The sequence below is a fragment of the Eurosta solidaginis genome, chromosome 5 (assembly GCF_040869045.1).
Source record: "Eurosta solidaginis isolate ZX-2024a chromosome 5, ASM4086904v1, whole genome shotgun sequence".
NCBI lineage: Eukaryota > Metazoa > Arthropoda > Insecta > Diptera > Tephritidae > Eurosta > Eurosta solidaginis.
Window position 1 is genome coordinate 108599899 of NC_090323.1, and position 18750 is coordinate 108618648.

Below are 18750 nucleotides of genomic sequence, written 5' to 3' on the forward strand. Positions count from 1 at the left end.
TGGTATATATGTCTCCTATGCTCGGTTCCGTATCGTCTCTCTAGAGCGCCGATCAATGCTTCATAACAGTTCCGTTCGCCCTCTGGAATGGTTTTTAAGATCTCAGCTGCAGGCCCTTTCAATGCCATGAACAGTGCAGCAACTTTATCTTCAGAATTCCAGTTGTTCACTGTTGCGGTCTTCTCAAATTGCAGCTTAAAGACCTGGAAAGGAACAGAACCGTTAAAGGATGGTGTTTTTACCTTTGGATTACTTGTTGAAACTGCTGGGCGATTTAGTTGTAACTGCTCCATACGACCTGTTAACGCTTCTATCTCGGCATCAATTTTGTCCTCGAAAATAATTGCATCCTGCTCTTCCAGTTTCACAAAGAGCTGCGATGATACCTGTTCCGAAATTTGTGCCGACATTTCAGATATAGTGCTTCTTGCGCTTCCATTTGAGATGCCAAATATGTCTTCTGTTCTTCCAATTGTGATGTTATACGTGTCTACTGTGATTCCAGTTGGGTTGCTATACTTGTCTTCTTGTTTTCCAGCCTCCTGTGCTTCCATCTTGGATGTTACTGTCGACGTTTTTGCAGATTTTGCAGCTAATATCTTGTTCAAGTGAGTGTTTGCAATTGTCTGCGGTGTTTCGTTTTTCTCTTCAATTTTTGTTGTTGTCTCGTCGCCATCAAGATGAAAGACATGCCCTTCCACGTTAATTCCTTCTGCTTCCATTGCTTCTCGTAGTCTTGCCTGAAGTTAGAGTGTATTGCCGGTTGTATTCAATCCACGGCTCTCCAATTCCTTCTACAATTTCTGGATCTTCAATTCACTCCACTTTGCCATGTCCTTGTTGTACTCAAAATCTTCGGAATTTATTCAACAATTCCTCTTCTGACACCAATTGTAGCGAATTTACTGAAATTCCGCTTATTCCAAATCTTCTGCTAACGTTCGAATTACTAAACTGTTGAATAAATAACTCCACTATTCAATAATGCAAAATGGCCTTTATTCAAGTACTTCACAATACTCCTACTTCTCGACAGATAGCGTGCTTAAATCAAACTCATTACGGATTCTCAGCTTTACCTCCTTTTATACTCTGTGATTTCTCGTTCGCATATTTCTAGGCGTTTCTATTTCTAGAATTTACTTCTCGTTTACAAGCTATGAATTTCTCAGCTATAACTAACATGCACGATTTTATAGCTTCTCCCATAGCCCATGCGCGTGTATATGTGCGTGATACTTGCACAAATGATTGCATACTTTTGGGAGTATCTCAGATATATGCATGTGTTTGTGCGTTACTCTCCGCTGCGTGTACGTACATGTGTACACATAATGATTGATTCGTTTATGTAGATACAAGTGGCTGCTTTCTTTATTGTTCTTATATACCACCCCGCTCGGATATGCATGTGTATACTAGTCATAGCTTGGCCATTCGCGACTTGCGTTCTAAGTTGGGATGTAATGATCGACTTGTGGTTGTTAGGGATTTTAATTTGCCAACAGTAACATGGGTTAATATTAGTGATTCAAACTATTTAACACCTACAATTGAACACGATTTTCTTAAATGCCTGTTGGTTTCATCCCTTCTTCAAATTAATAATGTACCAAATAATAGATATAAGTTGGTGGATTTAGTATTTGTTGATGGTTGGGTGGGTACTGCCCTTACTGCCCTTAAAATTCCACTATTATTTTTACCTGAAGACCCTCTACATTCTGCGCTTGAGATAGCACTCGATATCACTCAACCTCGCATGATCCAATCAATTTCTCCACCCCGCTCCAGATGCTTCTACAAAACTGATTTTATTGTGATCAACGAATTGATGGCTTCCCATGACTGGTCCGATCTCTACGACTGCACTGATGTCGATTCAGCAATTTCCATATTTTATAGCACACTTCACGGCTTCTTTGAAAACTGTGTTCCTATTCGTCACACCTTGTGCGCGAATAAACCGCCTTGGTTTTCAAGGCAACTTATTAGACTTAATAACATTAAATCAAGGCTTTATAAAAGATTCAAGAAATCTGGAGCATATGTAGACTTTTCAAAATATCTATTAGCTCGTTCTAACTTTCACCGTCTTAATCAGCTTCGTTATAAAGAATACTTAAGTTGTTGTAAAGCTCAATTTTTTAAAAATCCAAACAAGTTTTACGGTTTTGTAAATTGCAAACGGAAAACTTCTGGGTATCTTTCCTCATTTATTTTTGGACATAAAAAAGGTAGCACTGATGTCGATATTGCAGAACTATTTTCAGAATTCTTTAAGTCAACCTATTCCTCCAGCAGTTCTCATTCCGGTCATTACCCGTATCGCTAATACAGCTCGATAGATCGTTATGGAAGGACCTTTAGCTAACAAGCAAACTGGCGTCATCTATACTGATGTCAGTAAAGTATTCGATACCGTCAACCATGAGCTACTAATACGACTTAATAAATAAATAAATGTAAGGCGCAATAACCTCCGAAGAGATCTAAGGCCGAGCTTCTCTTCCAATTTGCGCGGTGCTCCTCTTGATTTTCCCTACAAATTGGCCGGACGGGACCTACATGTTTTATGCCAACTCCGAACGGCATCTGCAAGGCAGATGCGTTTTCACTGAGAGCTTTTCATGGCAGCAATACACTCGGAGCGCTTGCTAAACAGTGCCGAGAGGCGACCCCGCTTAGGAAAATTTTCTTCTAATTGAAAAACCGTATTTCTAAAATGTTTATGTTGCTTTGCCCGGTGAACCCAGGGTCTTCGGTGTGGTAGGCGGAGCATGCTACCATCACACCTCGGCGGCCGCCGTTTATATTGCATTCCCATACTATAATGTATGCGGATGATGTAAAACTTTGCTACACTTATTGTCCTGCGGATACGGGTTCCTTAAACTTTAAATTTTCACCGTGTGAAACCAGTTTGGAATCCTTATGCACTAGATGGCAACCCTTTGGAGCGTATATCTATTGCAAATGATTTAGGTGTCCTTTTTGATCCGAAACTGAGTTTTAACATGCATATTTCATCTATTGCCAACAAGGCGTTGGGTGTACTTGATTTGTTAAAAGGTGGGCTAAAGAGTTTGATGATCCGTTCCTCACTAAGACTTTCTACACATCGCTGGTCCGTCCAATACTTGAATATTGCTCAAGCGTTGCGTGTCCTGTGTCTCAATATCATATAAAGCTTATTTAATCTGTACAAAAGCAATTTCTAATATTTGCATTACGTGGTCTCAATTGGGACTCAAATCTTCACCTACCACCATACAGAAGTAGGCTTCTTCTTATTAACTTACCGACTCTAGAAAATCGCAGAATATTACTTGAATGTACTTTTGCCACTTTACGTAATGCAATACTCGCCTATCTAACCTGAGAGCTTTTGAACTGTATACATATATATTGTCACGGATATTAGCATCACTAAGTTATCCCATCACTAAGGCGATGCTAAGGCCACGATAAGCAGTATTTACGTCAATAATCAAATCATGTATACACATATATAAGGCAGCCGAAATAAGTCACACACAGATGCATTTACTTATACGCCTATGTATGCGCGAGAGACTGTAAACTACAAACATTCACATCAATAATTCAATCATTATGTATCTACATAAGCGAATAAATAATTGCGTCTACACATATGTACGTAAACGAACAGCGGAGCGGCAATGCACAAACACATGCATATATCTTATCTGAGTTGTCACAAGAGAGAGCAATAATTTGTGCACGTAGTTGTGGCTGGCGATTTTGTAGCCGAAACAAACTAGTAAGTTCTGGAAATCGAAGAGCCTAGAAGTATGCAGCGTAAACTATAAAAGCGGGACAGGCGAGTAAGAAGTAATTCAGTTTAAGTTGAGCTATCAATCAGTTTGCTTAAGCACGCGATCTGGCGGCCAATAGTAGAGTTTCATTTGAGTTATTAATCAGTTTGGTTATTAAGCCAGCGAGTAGCAAAGTATAAGTGTTATTGTGAAGTACTTTAATAAAGGCCATTTTTCCATCATTCAATATTGGAGTTATTTATTCAACAGTTTAGTGATTCGAACTTAGCAGAGGATTGCAAATAAGAGGATTTGCAGCAAATTCGTTACAATTGGTGTCAGAAGAGGAATTGTTGAATAAATTCCAGAAGACAACAAGGATATGGCAAAGTTCAGTGAATTAAAGATCCAGCAACTGAAGAAGGAGTTGGAGAGCCGTGGATTGAATACAAGCGGCGTTAAACTCGAACTTCAGGCACGGCTACGAGAGGCAATGGAAGCAGAAGGAATTGATGTGGAAGAGTATGTCTTTCACCTTGATGGCGAGGAGACAACAAAAATTGAAGAGAAAAACGAAACATCGCAGACGGTTACCAGCACAGACTTGAACATGATTTTGGCTGCAATATCTGCTCAAACATCGACAGTGGCTTCTCAACTGGAATCGCAAAAGACAGATATAACATCTCAACTGGCATCTCAACTAGAAGAACAGAAAACGTATATGTCATCACAGATGGAATCCCAAGAGACACGAATAACATCGAAGATTGAAGCACAAGAAACACGTATTTCAGAAATGTCGACACAAATTTCTTCACAACTGGAATCGCAGGAAACCCGTATAACATCAAAGATGGAAGAACAAGAGGAGCGCTTATCATTGCAGGTGGCACAAATGTCTTCACAGTTAGAAGCACAGGAAGCAAGGGTAACATCAAAGCTGGAAGCGCAGGATGCAAAAATCGCTCAATTTCAGGCAGAAGTCGATGATTTGAAGGGTCGTATGGAGCAGTTACAATTAAATCGTCCAGCAGTTTCAGCGAGTAATCCAAAGGTAAAAACACCATCCTTTGACGGTTCTGTTCCTTTCCAGGTCTTTAAGCTACAGTTTGAGAAGACCGCAGCAGTGAACAACTGGAATGCGGAAGATAAAGTTGCTGCACTGTTCGTGGCATGAAAGGGCCTGCAGCGGAAATCTTACAGACGATTCCAGAGTACGAACGGAACAGTTATGAAACATTGATGGCTGCTGTAGGACGACGTTATGGAAGCGAGCATAGGAAACAGATATTCCAAATTGAGTTGCAAAACCGCTACCAAAAAGCAAATGAGACATTGCAGGAGTTTGCTTCAGATATTGAAAGATTGGCTCATCTTGCAAATGCGGACGCACCCGTGGAATACACTGAAAGGGTAAAAAGCCAGAGCTTCATAAATGGCATACGAGATGTGGAAACGAAGCGGGCTACATATGCGAATCCAAAACTAACGTTTGCTGAAACGGTATCGCATGCACTGACTCAGGAAACAGCCTCACTTTTGAGTAAGCCAGCGTACAAAGCTCATCGAGTGGAAGTGGAAAAGCCAGACTGGGTAGACGCAATTTTGGAAGCATTGAAGGGATCACAACAGAAAAATGCCGGAGTGATTAAATGTTTCAAGTGCGGCAACCCAGGTCATATTGCACGACATTGCAGCACCGGTTCCAATAGCTCCAACAATGTGGGTGGCCGTAAACGCAGAGCTGAAGGAGATGAGCAAATCTCCAAGTCCACTCAATCGTTAAACTAAAGCGAGTCAGCCGCAAGGGGCGGCAGCTGGCTCCCTCAATTGAATGCCCCATAATCTCTATCTCACAAATTGGAAGAAGGTCAAACAATCTTACTGTCGGAGGACATGTGGATGGAAAGGAACGTTTACTGACTGTAGATACGGGTGCATCTCATTCCATCATTCGAGCGGATTTAGTCAACAAGAAGATAAGACCATTGCATGAAGCAAGATTGCGTACAGCCACTGGAGAAGACAGCACGGTTCTAGGAGAAGTATCATGTGAAGTCGCAATTGGGAACGTCATGGTAGTACACAATTTTATAGTGGCAGAGATTGTTGATGAAATCATAATTGGAGTGGACTTCTTAATCGACCAGGGCATCAAGATTGACATGCAAAGCAAGACGATGCGATATAAGAACATGGATGTACCACTTAATTTCGGCTACGAGAGAGGCTACAGCAGTAAACGAGTGCTGGTGGAAGAGAGTCAGCGAATACCACCAAAATCCGAAGCAGTCATCTGGGCAAAGGTTGATGGAGATTGTGGGACAAACAAATTGTGGGTTGTCGAAGCAGCAAACAAATCAGCACTGAACAAACTTGTAGGAAAAACCCTGGCGATGACAAAACAAGATGGACGTACTCCGGTAAGAGTACTCAATGAGTTCAAGTCACCACTCAAACTGACTAAAGGAGCTATTTTGGGAAGATGTCAAGAGGCTGAAGTAGTTATTAACTGTGAACAGCTCCAGGAACACGTCTCAACTAGTAATACTGATCTTTCAAATGACACCACGGCATGGACGCAGGGGCTAGAGGACGCCTATCAGAGTATGGCAAAACAACTGCTCCTAAAGTACGCGAACATATTTGACCAGGATGGTTCCAAACCAGGCCGCACCAATGTTGTGAAACATCAAATTGACACTGGAGACGCGAGGCCGATACGTCAAGCTCCACGTAGTGTTCCACTGGCGAAGCGGGAAGTGGTGAGTCAAATTATACAAGAAATGAGCGACAGCGGCGTCATCGAACCATCAGCTAGTCCATGGAGCTCACCGGTAGTACTTGTAAAGAAGAAGGATGGAAAAATGAGGTTTTGCGTGGACTACCGGAAGTTAAATGACGTTACGAAAAAGGATAGCTACCCATTGCCAAGAAATGACGACACTCTGGACTCGCTATCTGGTACGAAATGGTTTTCCACACTGGACTTGAAAAGCGGCTATTGGCAAGTTGAGGTGAAGGAGGAAGATAAAGAGAAAACAGATTTCAGTGTCGGTGATGGTCTTTGGCAATTTACAGTGATGCCTTTTGGACTTTGTAATGCACCAGCTACTTTTGAGAGACTCATGGATCAGGTACTGAAAGGACTACATTGGAAAACATGCTTGGTGTACCTGGACGACATCATCGTATTGGGCAAGAGTTTTGATGAACATCTTAAGAACTTGGAGGAAGTTTTCCAGAGAATAGCTGGCGCTGGTCTGAAGTTAAGTCCCAAAAAGTGTACGCTGTTTAAAAAGGAAGTAAATTATTTGGGCCACAAAGTAACTACAGAAGGTGTCTGTACAGCGAATGAAAAGATAGAGGCAGTAAAGGATTGGCCAAGACCACAGAGCCTACATGAATTGAGAAGTTTTCTTGGGCTGTGCACATATTACCGCCGATTTGTACCAAATTTTTCCAGCGTAGCCCATAGCCTCCATGAGCTTACAAGAAAAACAAAGCTTTTGAATGGAAGAAGGAGCAAGAAGTGGCTTTCCGAACATTGAAGGAGCGTTTATGCACTGCCCCAATGTTAGCATATCCGATTCCAGGAGCAACATTTATTCTAGATACAGATGTGAGTGGATATGCTATAGGAGGCGTTTTATCACAACTGGTCGATGGACAGGAGAAGGTAGTTGCATATTACAGCCGTTCGATTGGAAAACCAGAGAGGAACTACTGTGTTACGCGGAGAGAGCTGTTGTCATTGGTAGAGTGCATTAAACATTTTCACAAATACCTCTACGGCCAGCGATTCCGTGTCAGGACAGATCACGCAGCGTTGAAATGGCTTCTGCAGCTCCGTAATCCGGAAGGACAATTGGCACGGTGGATCGAGCGACTACAAAGCTACGACTTTTCCATTGAGCATCGAAAAGGTAGTACCCATGGAAATGCTGATGCAATGTCACGAAGACCATGTAGTTTGGAATGCAAGCACTGTTCAAAAGCCGAGGCTAAAGAAGACATTATAGATGTCCGGCTAATGAATATAACATGTACAGATGAATGGGACAAGGAACAGCTAAGAAAGTGCCAGCTAGAAGATGCAGATCTGTCACGTGTTATGCAAGGGCTCGAACGAAATGAAAGACCAAACAGGGAAGAGATGTCAGCAGAGAGTCCCATTGCGAAGTCATATTGGCACAGTGGAACAGTTTAGAATTGATATCCGGTTGCCTTTATCGAGTATGGGAGAGTGAGGATGGTAAATACAAGAATAAACTGATAGTTGTTCCCAGAAAGAGGATTCCTGACATGCTCAGCGAGCTGCATAATGGTCCAAGCAGAGGTCATCTTGGAATCACGAAGACGCTCGAGAAGATTAAACAGAGATTCTATTGGGATGGTTGCCGTCAGTCGGTCACTGAGTGGATTGCGAACTGCGATGTTTGCAGCAGAGCGAAAGGGCCCAGAACACGAAGTCATGGCCAGATGAAGCAATATAACTCAGGTGCGCCATTTGAAAGGATCGCCATGGATGTCGCAGGTCCATTTCCTACTAGCAACCGCGGAAACAAATACGTACTGGTGGTTATGGATTATTTCAGTAAATGGCCAAAAGTATACCCAATCCCAAACCAAGAAGCAGAAACAGTAGCAGAAGTGGTTAAAAACGAATGGGTTGCAAGGTATGGTGTACCAATGGAGTTACATTCTGACCAAGGCAGCAATTTCGAATCAGCTGTGTTCCAGGAAATGTGTAAGTCATTGGGCATTCGAAAAACACGGACAACTGCATTGCATCCTCAATCCGATGGTATGGTAGAACGATTAATAGAACATTGGAGGAGCACTTAAGGAAAGTAGTAGACAAGTACCATAAAGAATGGGATACCCGCATACCATTATTCTTGATGGCTTACCGATCAGCAGTGCATGAGACAACGGGCCAAACCCCTGCAAAAGTAATTTTTGGCAATGACCTTAGACTGCCAGCTGATTTGAAGTTTGGGATAGATGCCAATGCGGAGAGAAATGTCAGGAAATCCACTAGTAATTTGGAAGAAGAGCTAAGAAAATACATGATCTGATAAGGCAACGAACAAAGATTATGAGTGACAAGATGAAAGCCAGATATGATAAAGCAATTAATTCAGAAGGTTTTCAGGAAGGAGATTTGGTGCTGTTATACAACCCACAACGTAAAAAAGGTTTGTCCCCAAAATTGCAGTGTAATTGGGAAGGCCCATACAAAGTTGTAAAACGGATCAACGATGTAGTGTACCGCATACAAACCATCGATAAACCACGAACCAAAATGAAAGTGGTCCATTTGGAAAGGCTGGCAACGTTTAGATCGAGAGATTTGTCTGACCGGGACGATCAGACTTAGGTGGAGGGCAGTGTCACTGATATTAGCATCACTAAGTTATCCCATCACTAAGGCGATGCTAAGGCCACGATAAGCAGTATTTACGTCAATAATCAAATCATGTATACACATATATAAGGCAGCCGAAATAAGTCACACACAGATGCATTTACTTATACGCCTATGTATGCGCGAGAGACTGTAAACTACAAACATTCACATCAATAATTCAATCATTATGTATCTACATAAACGAATAAATAATTGCGTCTACACATATGTACGTAAACGAACAGCGGAGCGGCAATGCACAAACACATGCATATATCTTATCTGAGTTGTCACAAGAGAGAGCAATAATTTGTGCACGTAGTTGTGGCTGGCGATTTTGTAGCCGAAACAAACTAGTAAGTTCTGGAAATCGAAGAGCCTAGAAGTATGCAGCGTAAACTATAAAAGCGGGGCAGGCGAGTAAGAAGTAATTCAGTTTGAGTTGAGCTATCAATCAGTTTGCTTAAGCACGCGATCTGGCGGCCAATAGTAGAGTTTCATTTGAGTTATTAATCAGTTTGGTTATTAAGCCAGCGAGTAGCAAAGTATAAGTGTTATTGTGAAGTACTTTAATAAAGGCCATTTTTCCATCATTCAATATTGGAGTTATTTATTCAACAGTTTAGTGATTCGAACTTAGCAGAGGATTGCAAATAAGAGGATTTGCAGCAAATTCGTTACAATATATATGTCAATTCTTATCATGTAGTCGACCATTTTACGTTTGTTGTCGTCTTTAATAAATAAATAAATAATCATATGCGGATTTGGTGCTCACGATATAACGACCTGTACAACTGTATTAGCTTCGAATGTTCATTTGCTGATTTACATACTGCGATACTCTTGTGTTTGGCCTGATATTTTAAACGAAATAAAGCCCCCTTATGGGCACAGATCTCCCTTCTGAGCTCCTCACGATGGTGGGGCCCACTGGGCACACTTATATAAATTCTTAAATAACATTGTTACTTTCTGTATATTATAATTGAAATTGTAATGCGTATATTTATATATAATTTACTTTAATTCTTGGCTTGTAAGTTTATGTACGTTCTTTTCTTGTAATTGAATCTATTATTCTTAGCAGTCGACCGTTTTGTTTTTAAATCGACTATAATTTTAAATAAAATAAAAAATAAAAATAAAAAATTGGGATTCCTAATATTGGGGTCTCTAAGGTCGAGTTGTCGCGCCAGCTCACGTTCTCTTACTAAGTTTGCAGCTTCAGCTGGGAAATGGGGTATGATTTCAGGTATTATACCGGCCGGAATACAGCGTGCCGTATCTGAAGCTTGACCTTACGGAACGCTCGCACGCCTTGCCGGGCATCAGTCGATATGGGGAGAGCAGCAAAATTGATTTGTGAAGGTTGTGTAGCCTTCCCAGTTAGCTTTTTTGAAATTGATAAAAGTTTAACACAACAACAACGGCAGTATAGTCCCTGGATTTTTAGAAATGAGATAACAAATTATAGCCAGGGGCGAGTGGAGTACGATTTGTCCTCCCTTGGTTCTCGCAATTGGCGTCAGTTATCGCGAAATAGGGACAGCCGGCGTTACTTGTGACGAAACGGGCATAATCGCTTGGCCGGTTAAGCGCTGATTAATAATTATAGTAAAAGATATAAGCACGTGTTTACTTACCTTACTTGTTTTGAGGCCTGTGCTCCCAAATTCCAATAATGTTTTAATTCGAGTATTGAACGCAGAATAACATGTGATTGTGGCGATAGACTAGATGTCTTTGTATGTTCAGTAAAAAATGACAACACTTCAAGACTTGCGTATAATTTCCCACGGTCAAGGCTATCGTCTATGCCTTTACAAGTCAAATTCATTACGGGTTTTGAAAGATACTCGTACACCTGTTCCAATATCTGTAATTGACAGTATAAACATACTTCCAGTACGCCATTAAATTTTATATCAAAAATATCATAAAAGCTTGAACGAGCAGTAATTGCAGCTGGAGTATAGTTATCAAAGTGAGAAAACAGCCAAACTGGAACCAAATGTTTTAGATAGGGAGCCACATTCCGTTTACATTTCAACGCTAACATTTTATGCAAAACTTGCGTTGAGTCTCGCACGTTATGTGCCGGATCGAATGCCAGATTTTTGTAGATTTTGGACCACAGTGGTAAGATTTGTATTAGTTCTTCGACATCGGCACGATTAACAACGGCAATAAGCTCCTCCAATGCTTTTTTTTTCGTAATTGGATCTTTTTTATTCAGCTTACGAAACACAACACACAGGTTTGCGTCAGCTGAATCTTCAATTGTGTTGTCGTCAACAGATGATGCAAGTGTTTTTTGAATTTGTGTTGGGAACACCGACTTTTGGTTGCCTAGTAATTCGGCACTGCGACAGCTACTCGATGGCTGCAACGACAAACAAGGAAAAGAGAATACAGTCATTAAGTTCTATTTAATATAATAAATAGATAATAGTATAGACAAGATTAATCATGTTTTAAAATATATACTACGTTTAAAGGTATAGTCCTGGGAATGGCAGTCTTATTTGTTGTAGTAAAAAGCCGAGTCCTTATGATCGGCATTATATGTATCTCCGTTACTTCCATATTTTCTACTTTCGAAATATTTCGAAAATGATGGTCGTAAAGACATGGGAAACATGGAAAATGGCAATTTCGTGCGAAAAAATTTTTAGTAGACAACAGTTTTATTTCCATTTCATCCCATTGCCAATGTGGTAAGCAAGTGAGGAATATATGCAATGATGTTGGTACTTTTCCTTCTGTCCATCGATTGAAATCGATTTCCACTAACCCACATATTACACACCAAGAACAAAACAGCGATCAACTCAAGAAATCGCAATGATCAGAAAATAAAAACTGATTGCCTTCACCATACGCGCCAATGCAGTTTTTATTTTTTACAAATCCTTTTCTCGCTGATTAGTGGTGGTATTTGTAAATCGAGTATACAAATTTTGATATTTAAAATTTTAGTTACCTGCTTATTGGTCTAAGTGTGCGATATACATACTCTTCGATTTACTTTAATTGTTTACCGCATTTGCTAGCCATATGTAAAACAGGCTCAAATATAGCAGAAAAAACAAGTAAGCTAGCTGGTAATTTAGGAAAGGCAGGACTAAAATTAAAACAATCTTGAAAATAGGTATTTGTTTTGGTGGTTAGATATCTCGATCGGTTATCACACACTATTCGCGATAGGTTTTCGTCACTAGATGTCCGGATTGAAAACTTAACTCAAAAATTACACCAATTTGTTTTTAAATTGTTGAGCGCATTACACTTTCATTAGCAATACACTATATTGGACAAATGTGTGTATGTGTGTACGCACATTTTTTTTTCAGCTTAGTGAAAGTGCGGGCATTCTTCATTGTGACTAAACAAATTTATCGCAATAATTTTGAAAGGTATGAACCGATTAAAATAACGCTCCGGCTTCGGTTTTTTAGTCTATTTTGGTTTCGGTTCCGGTTTTGTTCTTCAAAATTTATTTCGGTTTCGTTCCGGTTTCGGTTTCAGAATAAAAAATACAAATACGAGTTTGTAAACAAAATTATTTTTATTAAGTAATGTATGTACATGGGTACATATTAGAGGTTTACGGCGACCACATTATCTGAGGCGGCGGCGTAGAATACATAGCATACCGGCGGAGGTGGCGACGCACAGTGCCATTTTTGAATGATTTAGACGCGAAAAATTAATAACTCACTGAAAAATTTATATACAGTAAAATTCCCCATTACGGACAGTCCTTATAACCGGACAGCTCCAATAACCGGACAAATTTTGGGCACACAGGTGCTTCATTCATTTTTTCATACAAATATCATCCTAATAATAGGACACTCTAATAACCGGACGAGGACAAAGTATTTCAAACCATTTTCATAGAAAAATTTCTCATAAACGGAATAAATTCAAAAATATCACAAGCAAGCTTTGTAAAAGGTAAAGTATAGTGAGCCCAAAAATTTAATGGTAGTAGGTACACGTTTATTTTGCTTTGAAAAGTTCAATATTGGCAAACACAAGCTACTGAAGTCAATAAAAATAAATAAAAAAGTCTTTCTAAATGGGAGTATGGAGTTAATGTTCATCAAAAGCGAAGTTTTCTTAAAGAAGGCGGCTCTGAAAGAGACAAGATGTGTTTTAATTGGTTCGCTAAAGCAAGAAGTCAAAACATTTCGATTTTGAAAGCAAAGGCAATGGAAATTGCAGACGAACTGGGTGTAGCTAATTTTAATGCTTTAGATGGATGGTTAAACAAATGGCGAATAAGGAAAAGTGAAGCTGCAGATGTAAGCCAGGATGGTGTCGAACAGCTAAGGACAAAACTGCCATCTCTGTTGACCGGTTACAAGACTCTAGACATTTACAACGCAGACGAAAGTGGGTTTTCTTTCGCGCCTTACCTGACAAAACCATCGCTTTTAATCCGACAAATGCGTGGGCGGTAAACTATCAAAGGAAAGACTCACAATAATGTTGTTGTAACATGGCTGGAGATAAGGAGCTGCTTTTGGTTATAGGTAAAGCAGCCCGTCCTCGATCTTTTAAGCATGTTCCAATCGCAAAACTGCCAGTGGATTGGAAATCTAATAAAAACCTTGGACGACTCGAGAAATAATGAGTGAATGGCTGCAGCAGTTCAATCGAAGAATGAAAGCCCAGAATCGAAAAATTATCTTGTGTTTAGATAACGCGGCTTCTCGTCCAAAGGAATTAAACTTAACCAACATAAAAATTATTTTCTTGCCGCCAAATACAACGGCAGTTAGCCAACCCCTTGATCAGGGTATAATCCAAAATTTTAAAACTTTGTTTAGAAGCTTAGTTTTAAAACACTTGCTATCTAAAATTGACAATACGAGTTCAGCCTCAGACCTCTCAAAATCGATTAATGTACTAGAAGCTGTGTATTTGATCAAAGCATCTTGGTATAAAGTGGAAGCCACAACCGTCCGAAATTGCTTCCGTAAAGCAGGATTTTTGGAAACTTATGAGGATCTTCCAGATTTTGATCCCGAAGATGACATTCCACTGGCAATCTATGCTAGTCTTCAGGAAGGACTAGATTTGGCAAATGATTTGGAAGGTTTTCTCCAAAGGGATCAAAATGTTTTCACTGAGGACAACAATATAGAAATTCAATTTGACCAACAAGATGATACTATGGACATAAGCGATTCAGAAGATGAATGATAAGGCTTTAAAACTTGTTGCGTGCTTGAAACAATTTGCAAAAAATTACTATGTAGCTTTTCAGCACATTAAAAATATTGGGCCACTTTGAAAATGAACACAATTGAATATACCTATATTTAAATTTCTTATCTTCTTCAAAACATGAAGCAAACTTTCCAAGAAAATCAACTTTGGGGTAATTCACTTGAATCCATCTCATACAAAGTTTGATAAAAAAATTCGAACTTTACTGCAGCATTCATCATACAATCCCTCGTCTCTATTTACTCCCTCCCTAAAACAGTACACACGTGGTCTAAAACGGCTTTTTCCTTTTGCTTTTGGCCACTTGCAAAATAATATAATGCAGATTTTAAATAACCAAAAAATATTTTAACTTTTGTTTCACCACAAAGTTTTATTTAATTTTAAACCACGCGTTATTTCACTTCTGTAAATTGTACTACTTAGCGCGTCATCAACAACTCACAGTTTGACAGCAGATTATTCAATGAAGAACAATAATTATAAGAAATGATAATTACCGTTATATACTGTGGACATTTGAAAAACAAACTGCTTTACTTTTTCGCGTCTAAACAAGCAAAAATGCCACTGTGGCAGTGCGTACGTATTTGGGGGATCGGAGTGATCCGGGGTTTTTGCCAGGACAAATAACTGATATTTCTCGCGGATCGTTCAAAAATATCATCCAATAAGTAGCTCCTTGCGGACGGACTGTCGTTCATTCACTTACTACAGGGGGGACTCGAACCTAACCCTGGTCCTAGGGACTGGTACTGCTGTGTCTGCCCAAAAAATACAAATATTTAAAACGGTCACACTTTTGTCTGTATGGATCGTGCAAAGCGTAGTTTCACTGAAGGAGATGTTCTAAGCTAACTCCTAATACTCTTCGTTGACGCGTTTTCTTTAAATCATTTGTGGCTCCTTGTTGTTTACGCCCAATGGCGACTTACGGCCGCTATTAATAGTATTTTAAATCATTATTCTTCTGGCACAGTTTTAACTATTGACATTACTGCTCCCATTATTGGTTGCGCAAAAGGCCGCCTCCCTTTTTTGGCTGTTTTTAGAGCCACAATTTCCGAAGTTCGAACAGTAACAGTTCCGACCACCAGTCGCTACCGCGCCTCCTGGGGCTCACACCGTATGTCAGTACGGAACCTATACGACTGCGACATCGAATTCGTACCTGCGTCGACGTTACTTTCCTAGAAGCTCTAGGCAAAGGCTTTTTGACGGATGTTTTCGCCGCTCCATGCTGCAGAGCTACATAACTTACAAGAGTCTATTCGAATCATCAAAGAAACACTTTGAAACGTTAAGGAGTAACTATTCGGACAAGGATAGGTCGGCATAGTAAGCATAAGCTGTCTAAGTGGTCATCATTCCGTAACTCCTAGTTGAAAATCGAATAATCCTGGGCGACTAAACATAATTTCAATTGCACAAGTGCACCCTGTGCTTCTTTATGCAAACGCTGCTGACCGCGTAACTTCAGTTTTCCGTCTACCTCGCCTGTCCACTACGTCAGGGTAGTAGCACACGGGGTCATTTGTTCGACTGTCTTGGGAAAGCTTTGGCTTTACCACTTTGAATCTTCTTGGGAGGGTCAGAGCCTCATGTGATAAATATATGTGCCTACATATTTAAACTTGGTTTGATGATTCACTGGACTAGTTCGGGATAGGGTCGCCAACTTTACAAAATGCCAACTGGTAGACTTGGGTTTTGCTAATGGTCCAGCGTGAAAATCGAAATAAACGTCTCAGGCGCTATTTTAGAGTTTCGCAAATAAACAACAGAGGTTTGAATGTAAGTTCAAGTGATTTCTCAAACCCTTCTCATAGGTATACATTAAACTTAAGTATGAGGTGAGAATAATTTCCAAGGGGTATTTAAATCATTGAGTCTCCGGTCGAACACCTTTGGGTTGGCAGTGTGTGACCGTTGTGTTCGAAAAGAGGTTAGTCTGTGATAACCCTTTTTGAGAAAGAGTTACACAATTTTTTGCAGGGATACAACCATATATATGCAAAATGCTTCCAAATGCGTATTTCATATTTTATACATATTTGGATCTCTCCATGTCACCTGAACCTACTAAGGGACTTAGCATTACCGATTTCGCTTATTCTTTTAGCCAACAGGGATATAGAATTTAAAAAAATGTTCACCTTTATTGAATAATTTAATTTTTTAAACGGTTTTATTTAGCTTGACTCTGTGTAGCGTTGTTTACGAATCTTATAATTGAAATTTAAGTAACTTCTCGATAAGCTACAAGCTTGATACTTGGAATATTATTCAGAACCCGAGGAAAATGCAATAAAAAGAAAAAAACTCCGCTAAGTGGAGCACATAAGCTCAAATTTTGTAAGTGAAATTTAAGTAAAAAATTCAAGTCCTGGTAGAAGTGACGTCAAAATACTTTGGAGCACATAAGTTCAAATTTTGTAAGTGAAATTTAAGTAAAAAATTCAAAATACTTTGGAGCACATAAGTTCAAATTTCGTAAGTGAAATTCGAGTAAAAAAATCAAAATTCTTTGCAGCACATAAGTTCAAATTCTGTTAGTGAAATGCAAGTAAAAAATTCAAGTCCCGGTAGAAGTGACGTCAAAATACTTTGGAGCACATAAGTTCAAAATTCGTAAGTGAAATTCAAGTAAAAAACTCAAGTCTCTATAGAAGTATCGTCAAAACCCATTGGTAATTTGAACGTGCAATTTAAGTTTTGTTAGCGAAATGTAAGTAAAAACTCAAGTCCCGGTAGAAGTAACATTATTTTGTAAGTGAAATTCAAGGAGACGACAACATGGTTACGAATAATAAAGAAACGAAAACATTCAAAAAAAATAATAATAATAAAAAAAAAATGTTTAAGTTAAACAGTTTTATTGAAAACAATACTTACATTAAGTAATAATAATAATATTAAAAGCTAGTGAATTATAAGGTAGGTCCCAGGTACTAGTCATCACACTTCTTATCAATCTGGGACGTTGATCAGAGAAATAAATAAAAGCGTGGGCCGCGTAAAATTTCTATTGATACTCAACCGCTCATATCTTTACAAATGATATTTTCGTATATGTATAAGTAAGACCAGCTGGTCCTTAATCAGGTTATGCTACGCCTCACGTTTTAAGAAATTTCATGCGCCCAACTCTTTTATTTAGATATTTGTCTGACGCCCTAGATCATTGTAAATCTTACCAAGTAGCGCAACTAACAGGTGATCGCTGAAAAGTCACACATTCGCACACACAGTTCTCGAATCAGTTTCAAAAAAAAAAACTTTAGATTATTTAGCTTAAAATTTAAAGTGAGATAATCCTTACCAATTGATGTATATGGGGTATTCCATCCCATTTCGACCAATTTTGAACCCGACCCCTTTAGAATTGGCTGAAAGTTTTTCTTCTTTTTCTAGCTTACGAAAGACGTTTTTCAGAATTTTTTCAAATTTTTTCATCCAACTCAAAAAAAGTTATGAATTTAAAAAAAAACACCGTTTTTGTTTTCAAAATGCTATAACTTTCTCAAAAATTGACCGTTTGGGATCTTTTTTTTTTTTAAATTGTTTTTAAATGTACTTTTCGGAAAAAATACAAAAAAAAATGTTTAAAGGTTTTTTTTTTAATTTTTCAGTTTTTCGAGATTTTTCGAATTTCGACTTGTTTTTATTTTTCTCATAAAAAACTTTAATCAATTCTGCAATCATCCCCACTAATCCCGGAGTGGGCCGATTTTTTTTTAAATTTTTTTTATTTAATTGAAAAAAAATTTTCAAAAATAAAAAATTTTTTTTATCAATTTTATTTATATAACAAAAAAATGTAAGAAAATGATTTTTAAGTATTATTTTCTTTATTCGAGTATTTTAATTGTAGATTACCATAATATATAAAGAAAAGAATACTTAAAAATCATTTTCCTACATTTTTTGTTATATAAAAAAATTGATAAAAAAAATTTTATTTTTGAAATATTTTTTTTTCAATTAAATGAACAAAAAATATAAAAAAAAATCGGCCCACTCCGGGATTAGTGGGGATGATTGCAGAATTGATTGAAGTTTTTTATGAGAAAAAAAATGGAGAAATTCGAAAAATCTCGAAAACTGAAAAATTAAAAAAAAAAGTACATTTAAAAACAATTTAAAAAAAAAAAAGATCCCGAACGGTCAATTTTTGAAAAGTTATAGCATTTTGAAAAAGAAAACGGTGTTTTTTTTTAAATTCACAACTTTTTTTGAGTTGGATGAAAAAATTTGAAAAAATTCTGAAAAACGTATTTCGTAAGCTAGAAAAAGAAGAAAAACTTTCAG

At 38.6% G+C, this 18750-nt stretch overlaps 1 protein-coding gene across 6 annotated transcripts in view; it reads right to left on the minus strand.

Annotated features, from left to right (window-relative positions):
* Ltn1 (E3 ubiquitin-protein ligase listerin) overlaps window positions 1-18750 on the minus strand; it is a 1386601-nt gene that overhangs the window by 1304624 nt on the left and 63227 nt on the right. For all 6 annotated transcript variants that reach the window (XR_010953911.1, XM_067791508.1, XM_067791509.1 and 3 more), the window contains exon 2: window positions 10842-11581. Coding sequence is in view for 5 of the 6 variants with exons in the window: in XM_067791508.1 (XP_067647609.1) it covers window positions 10842-11581 (740 nt within the window). In the remaining variant the exon portion in view is untranslated. The remainder of the gene's footprint in view (window positions 1-10841; window positions 11582-18750) is intronic.